The sequence below is a fragment of the Electrophorus electricus genome, chromosome 8, assembly GCF_041902795.1.
Source record: "Electrophorus electricus isolate QZ-2024a chromosome 8, ASM4190279v1, whole genome shotgun sequence".
Lineage (NCBI taxonomy): Eukaryota > Metazoa > Chordata > Actinopteri > Gymnotiformes > Gymnotidae > Electrophorus > Electrophorus electricus.
Window position 1 is genome coordinate 32916986 of NC_137504.1, and position 9471 is coordinate 32926456.

The 9471-nt window shown below is 40.1% G+C and overlaps 1 protein-coding gene across 2 annotated transcripts; it reads right to left on the bottom strand.

Annotated features, from left to right (window-relative positions):
• Positions 1-6714: 6714 nt before the first annotated feature.
• LOC145659116 (globoside alpha-1,3-N-acetylgalactosaminyltransferase 1-like) lies at positions 6715-8851 on the bottom strand. Of its 2 annotated transcripts, XM_081720144.1 has the most exons (5): positions 8798-8851; positions 8296-8340; positions 8048-8080; positions 7794-7928; positions 6715-7583 (listed from the first exon to the last, which is right to left on the bottom strand). In XM_081720144.1, exons 1-5 carry the CDS (start codon positions 8815-8817, stop codon positions 6878-6880), a joined length of 939 nt encoding a protein of 312 aa, XP_081576270.1. In that variant the 5' UTR covers positions 8818-8851; the 3' UTR covers positions 6715-6877. The 2 variants fall into 2 exon arrangements, with proteins under 2 accessions (XP_081576270.1, XP_081576271.1); XM_081720145.1 differs by lacking the exon at positions 8296-8340 and having other exon boundaries at positions 8798-8832.
• Between the last annotated feature and the right edge of the window lie 620 nt (positions 8852-9471).

The window sequence follows — 9471 nt, forward strand, 5'->3', positions numbered from 1 at the left end:
AACAACAGACACGGGAATGCACACCCTGACAGGGACTGACATGCACACCAAGGAGAACAAAGGGACAGGCATGTTTCTGGTAACGGGGAGAGACACAGTGACAAAAACAGGCACAACACTACACAAATTAAACAGTCGGGAGAAGAGTGGGGAAGCCCCAGCCGTTGGCTGGGTTGTACGCCAACCAGCCTGGGATGGATGGTCACTCGTCGGCTCGGTTGGCGGAGCCTGACCAGACCCCGGCGCATGCGCTTGGGTAGGCGCACCAGACTCCGGTGCCGCTGCCTTTTTACCTCCCCGGGGTTTAGGCGTAGGCTTGTGCTTTGGCGGTCCTCACCCTAGGGGGAGGAGTGTCGTCCTCTGCCGACGACTCCATCTCTCCGCCAGTCACCCAGGACTGCTTGCTGGCTCCAGAGCGCCTAGCTCTGAGCCGAGCCTTAGGTGGAGGCTTCGGAGCTAGGGGCTCGTCGTCCTCGGAGCCCGTGATGTCGCGTGGAGGGGGAAGTTTCCCCCTAGAGCGCCTTGCCCTGGGCAGAGCCTTAAGTAGAGCCTTAGCTGCTGGGGACTCATCACCCTCGGAGCCTGTGACGTCAGTCTGAAAGGAGGGCTCCCCCTGAGGTACCTCCTTCACCTCCATCGACTGATCCTCCTCACAATTGCACCCCCGGTCCAACTCCATGGTAATGTCACTGTGCTCCCCTTGCTCTCCATACTCCTCATATCCCTTTGTAAGGTCCATGCAGGACTCTGCAGATTCCACCTCCGAGTACCTGTCCTCGTAAGTAGGTAGGTCTCCATAGTACCCAGTGAGTCCCTCCTCCGTTGTGATCCCATGGAGCAAAGCCAGGATGAGTGATGGTCTCACCCTGGTACGGGAAAAGTTTGCGATGTCCAACTGCGAGGACTGGAAATTGTTATACCAGTCATTATGGTCAGACACAATCCCGTGTGACTCCTCCATCTCCGCTTCCGGACCACGCTCTCCTGTAGCGGGAGTCAAGAGGGTACCGAAGAGCACGGAGGGATTGCAGGCACGATTTGGGGAAGTGAGTCTTTTCCCCTTCTTCCCCTTCTTCTTGCCCTTCCCAGGCATCCTTCTTCAGTTGGTGTTTTTGTGACGATTCGAGGCTAACAGGATGCGGAGAAGGGGTATGTTCAAACATACGTTTTTATTGAACACACAGACGACACATCTAACACCGCACACCTCACTAAACACCTTTCAAACACCAACAACACGTACTACAACACAAGAAATATATATACACACAAGAAGATTACACACAATACAGAACAGGTGGACGACACGAAAGGGCGTGGCAACACGGACTAATACACACGCACACACACACCAAGATGTTTGAGGAGGGGGCGGGGCCATAACGTGACAATGTGGTTTGGATGTAATGGTGGAGATTTCAAACACTGGTATGTAAAAGAAGGTGGGGCAATTACGTAATCATTCCTGAAAACTCTAAAACTGTAAGATCTTTGTGTGATTGTCAGACATTCTCCAGAGCCTAAATAATATTTGTTAATATTGACCTGCAATAAAAAACAGAGCCAGCTATTCTCTTCAACTAATTTTCAAGTCTGCATTTTTACAAATAATTCTAAAATATAATTCTGAATGAAATAAAAATAATTATGCCAGCATATGGAGGTATTTAGGAACAACATGACCACCTAGTAAGACCGTAGCAACCACTTGGTAACCACCCAGTAACAACATTGCAAGCACACACACACACACACACACACACACACACACACACACACACACACACACACATGCGTACAGACGCACACTTTCAACTGTTTTCAAGCACTATGTGTTTCTTTCAAGAAATGCAGATCAAGTTTATTATTGGTGTTGTTGATGATGGTTGGTTATTTTAGCATGTGATGATATTCCACGTGTTGGGATCTTGCCATTTTCATGTAATTCTTTTATTTACAGTGACAGAAAAAAAAATGCAGTTTGTGATCTGTGAAATCTGAATGATTAAATCTCCAGAAGACTTTGCTCTGTAACCTAAACTAGTTGATCATTTTTGCCATTGAATGTTTAACTGAGTGTTTAAGCCAGTTGGTGTTTCTTTCTCATTCCATCTGTGTAATTCTCAAGACTCACTGTAACCAACATGCAGTACCGGTAGCTAAGACTGTTGAGTGAGATAGCTAGCTACCAGTATATTGTAAATAAAAAATCTTTGACACAGCTTTCTGTAAACACACACATTTCATTCAAATATATACTGATAAGAGACAGCAAGCTACTTTTTGTGTGCAAATAAAAACATTTAACTGAAAGTAAAGCATAACCACATACATTTGTAACATTAGTTAAATATTTGGGGGGTTTTTTTTGTTTTTTTTTTGGTATTTCAAAGATGTTTGTCAGCATTATTGAATACACATTGTATGTCTTGTTTGTTAATCATCTTAGATGTGATGGTCTCACTTTAAGCCTGTAAAGTGCACTTATAAAGTAAACACATTTAACTTAAATGTGTAATGACCTGGTATAATGTTAAATTATGTGTCATATACATGCGTTACATACTTCTATAATGAATTGGTCAAGGGCAATTTGAGAAAACAAAGTTTTGTAAGACCCTGATATTGAGCTTCTGAACAAAGGCTTCATAAAACTTGACTTTATGAAGTCATATACTCTTGCTTTATAAGGTGTGCATATAGCTATAACTACATATGAGTATTATAGAGGCTTGTGGCAGGCATTATAAATTATAATGTATGCCATATAACACATAAAAGCACTTATAATGCATTATAAATACATGATTTATAGGAAGTTTCTACTGCTTAACGCTGGTCAGGAATTCTCTCTCTCTCTCTCTCTCTCTGTCTCTAGTAAGTGTTGTTTTGTTTTATGTTTTAGCCTTGTTGACCCCTGAATCTGAATCTCCATAAACCCACATCCCAGAGAAAATGCCACAGCTGTCTCTCCCTATTTCATTGTAGTTCGCGCTAGACATCTGCAATAACAGTATTAAGCACTATTTCTTTTTTTACGTTTTTCAAATGTAAATCTTTTTTGCTTCTAAAATTATTATCAGAGGAACAGTATGGAAGCACTCTGAATTATGCATCGCTAAGATTCGGATCTAAGAGATTTATAATTCAGCGTGCTTCCATACTGTTCCTCTGAGAGAAATAAACAGACTGGGTGAGTGAGAATAAAAAAGCCTTTGTAGGGGTTTTACCTATTTAGACTACATATGATTTACTATGCCTCAATTATTAATCAGTTATTATTAATTGCTATTATTAATTAGATCAGTCTCAGTGTATTATTCAGAAAGAGAACAAAAGTCTGTTGATCAAGGTATTTACACCTTATATCCATGTGCTATTGAACACACGCCCTTTCTTCCATTGGCACAAGCTTGCTCTTTGTATTGCTCCCAATCCGCCACACCTGCAACTTCATGTAAAGTGACACGCTTGATGGAAAAAACACAAAGCAGACAAAGCCTCAGACAAAGCAGATCAGCTTGCACATCAATGAGAGCGTAACATCGGCAGCCCGACCTTTGAGACATATTCCCCTTTACTTTAGTCGGGTGTTGAGACTAAAGAACTGGTGAAGCTTTAATGTGGATACCCAGCCCTACATGCAGCAATACTGTTTTGAAGTTACTAGGCAGCTAAGGCAAGAAGAAAAGTGAAAAGTTCAGAAGAGCCATGTAGATGTGGATATATATTTAGCATATAAATTAATTACAACCAGGTTTTAAGCATTAAAAAATGGATTACATGTCATCTAATAATGGCTTATCAATGCTGTATAAAGTAAATTTATTAAAAATAAATAACTGTACAGTAAGAGAAAGGTGTTGTAACCCCATTTAAGTGATACTGATGTTATAAACAGACGAGTCATGAAATTTTAATGCCTTGAGGTTCCTGAATTCACTGTAAGAGCTGAACAGAATAACAGCAAAAATAAATAAGTTACTGAAAGAGATTGATATGGCACATTCCATTTCTTGAGATTTTACACTAAAGGGTTGATTTTTTTTATCTTATACATAAACGCAAAGCTAAGATGAAAATATTACATCAGCTGTTGAAGTATTATATAACCACCAATGCACATTAGACCAACTTACCGATATATGCCAATATTAAACTAATATATAAATCTACAAGGAGATGATGAGAATAAGATATACTGTCATTAAGATATAGCAACATTTGGAAAAAAAAATGATGAGCCTATTCATTTTACATTGGGCCGTATGCAAGAACCTACTAAGAACAGATTGTGAGAGATCTGCTGACGAGAGGAAGAGTGGCGGAAGAGATTTATTACAGTCCAAGTATATCAGGATTTTCTCTCAGCATGAACAAAATTTACAAGTGATCCAGACCCTTCATAGCTTTCAATTCATGGCCGAGGGTTAGCGTTAAGTTTCAGCTCTGTCCTTAGAGTAGACGTTAATTACAGCATCAAACATCCATGTTGTTTCAACGTGACGTGGCAACATATCAACACTGGATAATATTGGTCCTTTACTCCAATTACTTCAATGTAATTTTGTTTGTTCAGAATCTTTTTTCAAATGAATCAAAATGAACAACCTGATAGCTATCAAGTTGGCATCACCCTGTAGTGCATGTGACAGCATGCCTTTCCTTTGGAAGTATGTCTTCTTTTTAATATACTCAACTATGACAAAAACATTTTTGATCATTAATGTAACATTAGCTGAGAGAAAAAGTCCAAATAGATGAGGAAAACATGTCTAGATGCCTTTAATTTGTCAACTCAGAGGATCTTGCACATAAATGTACATGTTGACATCCTCAAGACAGCAATGCTGATTCATTGTGATCTGCACAGCGTGACATTCCTGCTGAGTTACTGGCATATGCTGAATCCTAAATGGCACAGCTGTACAAACTGACTGTATGATTGCACACAACTCTCAACTACTCACTAGTCTAGAATCAAAAAGGGCACAATATAAAACAAAAATCATGGACTCGCTTCAATCACATTTTGTTTTATCTGTGTAATGCATCAAAAAACATAATCACAATATAAACCAAACCAAATGATATTTCTTCTGGGTGTGCTTACGCCAGCACAACAAGCAAAAATGAACTAAAGCCAACCGACCACTAACTTCCCTTAAAAATGAAGGAAAATAAAATACCACCGCTACAACACCAAACACGGAAAAAGAAGAAAAAAAAACATTTACAACACACAAGAAAGCCATAAATAGAACCTTTAAATCTCCTTATTCTCATTCCAGAGTTCTAGCATCCACTATGACTATGATTCTGGATCTGCCCTTAATAAATCTCACTCTTGTCAGCATCTGCCTCGTGTTCACTCCGCGTTACACATGTATTTTGATGTTCTTGACTTATTCATTCAGCAGTGCATATTAACATAGTTCCACACATACATTACAGTAAACTATCAACACACTTATAATAGGTCTGATTAACAAAGCCTATCCCCACAGAAAACAAGAAGTACAGAACTGGGTGGAATAAAATTCGTTTATTGTAAACAGCAACAGTTCTCTTTTTATGAATGCAATATTTTTATGTGTAATTATGTGTAATTTTGACAAAACCTAACAACCCCCTGTCCAACTTCACTATTTTTTAGATTATGCTTCTTCCCCTTTTATTCAACCACAAATACAAATAATTGTTCTACCTCAACAAAAACACTCACTCCACAATACCTGCATTCTCTACACCTCTCTTCCACACTCGCTGTTGACCCCAAATATTTCAACTCCTCTGACTCCTCTGATTTCACCACTTGTACTGCGTGCATCCTCATCATTACAGAGCCCCCACTCATTGTCTCAAAGGAGACCGTAAAGCTACCTAAAACAAATACACAACATTGACACAACAGATAAATACATTAACAACATTCCTTTTAAACTTTACAATTTAAAATTACAAGCTGCGTCGACGTGCACGGCAATGGTAACCTGGGAAACCTAGCCGAGCTCCCTGCGCTCTCTTTCTCTGGCCAGTGGCGGATGGCATATTACTTTCCCTTAAAGGACAGCAATCCCAGTGACCTATACAGCCCTCTAATGTACCTCTCCTGCAGCCATGTACCAGTTCACCAGCTGCCCTGGATGGCTCCAGCTCTATGGTGTGCCCATTCATTGACAGTGCGCGTCCACAGTCCCAGTATTTCTTTATACTGTTTCTTCTTTACTTATGTTGCAGTATGGACCATAAATGACAGCTCAAGTAAAATGAGCTACTTTTTGTTTCTCATTCCTTGGCTTTAGCAATTGTACTACTGATGCTAAAGTTATCATGTTTTTGTTTACAGATCTCTGAAAGTTAAAAAAAAGGGTCTTTTCACCTTTAGATAAATGACTCTTGTGGAGCAATTGTACAGAGAACTTATAATCATACGTCATTTTTGGGCTGTTAAATATTGTAATTCACAGTTCTCATGAATGATGCCTAAATCGCTGTTCAAATGGAGGACAATAGTACAAACTGACTTTATGACAAAAGTATGAGGGTTTCATGGGGCTCACTATTAACTACATAAAATGCAGGTTAAATAAATAAATAAGTAAACTCAACTACATAACAAAGCACAAAAACATCAACCCTAAGTTTAAGGGGTCATTTGCAATAGGTAAACATTAGGGGAAAAAGGTGCATGTGTGTGTGTGTGTGTGTGTGTGTGTGTGTGTGTGTGTGTGTGTGTGTGTGTGTGTGTGTGTGTGTGTGTGTGTGTGTGTGCATGTGTGTGTACATGTACTTACATATGTGTGTGTGTGTGTGTGTGTGTGTATGTGTGTGTGTGTGTGTGTGTGTGGGTTAGTGTGTGCTAAGAAGTCGATGCTCACATGGAGTTGGATAAGAAGTCAGGGTTCATCTCAGTGAGGTTTGGAGTGACTTGTGAAACACGAATGATTTTTATATCATTGATTTTGAATTTAAATTCCTGCCACTGGTACTCAGGTGACAGGATCTTGGTGGGTTTGTTGTACAGGAAGTACTTGTTCAGGTGAGACTCCTCATGCCACATTGCTTCAATAGAATTGGCCTTGTCCAAGTCCAGCTGCATGAGGCAAGTTTTAACGAGTCTGTGCACCTCTTCCACTCGACCACCAAACACCGCACCACCATAGTAATAATCTCCCATCCCCTGAGGAATGTAGGCCTGTGACTCAGGCCTCCTCTCATATGGGAACTCATCGTATGGTCTACTGTAATAACCAGGGTGTATCACAGCAACAATATCACCCAGAGTCTCCGCACCCCAGTGACCAGAGAATTTGGTATCCACATTGAGGCTGAACATGTAGTCGACCTCATTGGTCAGTTGGGTCTTAATGAGTTTCTGGAGCTTCTCCATCCTGTGTAATGTGATCTCCTGCCAGCGGTTTGAGCTTGGAATTTTCAATGTAGTCAAACTACGGTTGGCACCCAGTGTTACCATAGGAACTGCCTCTGGCTGGTCCGTAAAGATGTAATAATGCACATGGTAACCCTGCATGTAGTGCCTCTCTGCTGACTCCAGGAAGTCCTTAAGGAACCATACGTATCTGAGGAATTGGGGGAAGGAGTTGTTAATTAGGTTTTGTGCCTGTTTGTTATATTAGAGTAGCATTAGTTTCTATTATTTGCCAGAAAGTATCTTATTTTTTCATGCTGCTCTGAGATGTTTTTCCAAAAACATTAATCAATGCAATATTAAAGTTAATTACACATTACTGCACACAGTAAAAGACCATCAGCCTGTAGTAGATACATACTTCCCGGGAGCAAACACAGTGGTTGCCACGGTGATGTTCTGCATTTTGTAGATGGCATCAATCAGAGTTGTGTCAAATGTTTCCTCCCACACCACCGGAGCAAGCCATGGGGTCACCGTGATGACATCTTTCCTTCTGTTGCACACACACACACACACACACACACACACATATGTAAGTACATGTACACACACATGCACACACACACATACACACACAAACACACACTCACACATTACTCCGTATGTACTTACCCATTTAGCAAACTGGGCTGCTTGTACAAAAGCCTATTAAAACACATAAAAGCCAATGAACTAGAGAAAGAAAACCTACAGAGGTCACTAATTCAATATATATGATTGCCAAATCACTACAAATTACCAAATTATATCTAGATAAACAGTAATTAGTTAGCAGTGATTGCATAGTGTCTGTGTGTGTGTGTGTGTGTGTGTGTGTGTGTGTGTGTGTGTGTGTGTGTGTGTCTGTGTATGGTCTGTACCCCTGATGAGAGAGCAATTCCATATTTTTGTACTGTACATCTTCCCTGAGGAAAAACAAACATCAATACATTATTTGACCCTTTGACCAACAATCAGGCCGTTCATCTTTACTGGCGCTATTGTTAAGGTCATAGCTGTCTGCGGTAGCAATAGCTTTAGGTGTTTTTGCTGATTTTGCATTACCAGGCTCTTGCTGATTGGAGTGGCACTAACATTAGCTTAACATATAGTACTGGAAAATGCTGAAGTGTCAGTATTGCATAAAAATCAGTACCAGCCCACTTTGAGCACTGCACAAGACGATTACAATTCAACATGAAACACGAAACATGAAATCAAGGGCAGGGATACACATGATGTGACAATGCCCAAGACAGAAACTGAAGAAAAAAAAACATAGAGCACATAGCACTTGTAGCCATGGGAGCCAAGATCCCAGATGATGCAAGCATGAGAGGGAGCCACTTTGTACCCGCTAAATGTAATAATAACACGACTTACTTCACACTCGAGTAGCACATGAATTCCTTTAGCTGTACATCCACTCTGTAAACATACAACACATGTAAATTAGCTAGTACAGAGAAATGCATAGTAACCTAAGCATGATTGTGTATATGATTCTGTTTATATTGTGCATATATATATATATGTGTGTGTGTGTGTGTGTGTGTGTGTGTGTGTGTGTGTGTGTGTGTGTGTGTGTGTGTGTGTGTGTGTGTGTGTGTATTAACACTTCACCTGATCCAGGAGGAAGTGTAGCCCAGGTAAATGCACCTGAAGGGAGAGAGTATACAGTCAGTATCTGAACTGTGATCAGTAAGGGTGTGTTTTAAAACTAAAATAAATATTTATTTCAGTTGCATGCTTTGGATGTAGAAACCATAAGAAATCTAGATTTAACTGTTACTCTCCAACCAGGAGACAAGAGACATGTTTTTAAAAAAGTTTTTGCAAAAACAAACATTGCAAAGTCTTCCCTTTCTCTCTCTTTCTGTGCTAAATGACATTTTTATTTTTAGGGACTCTAGCCTAGAAAAGCATTACTCTTATACATTACTCTTACACTCTTATTACACCAGCAGATTCTTAAACATGAATCCTGAATAGAATCCATAAAAAAAATAATGTCCATTCTTCTGTCTGGTACATTCTTTGCATTGTCAAGTTGTACA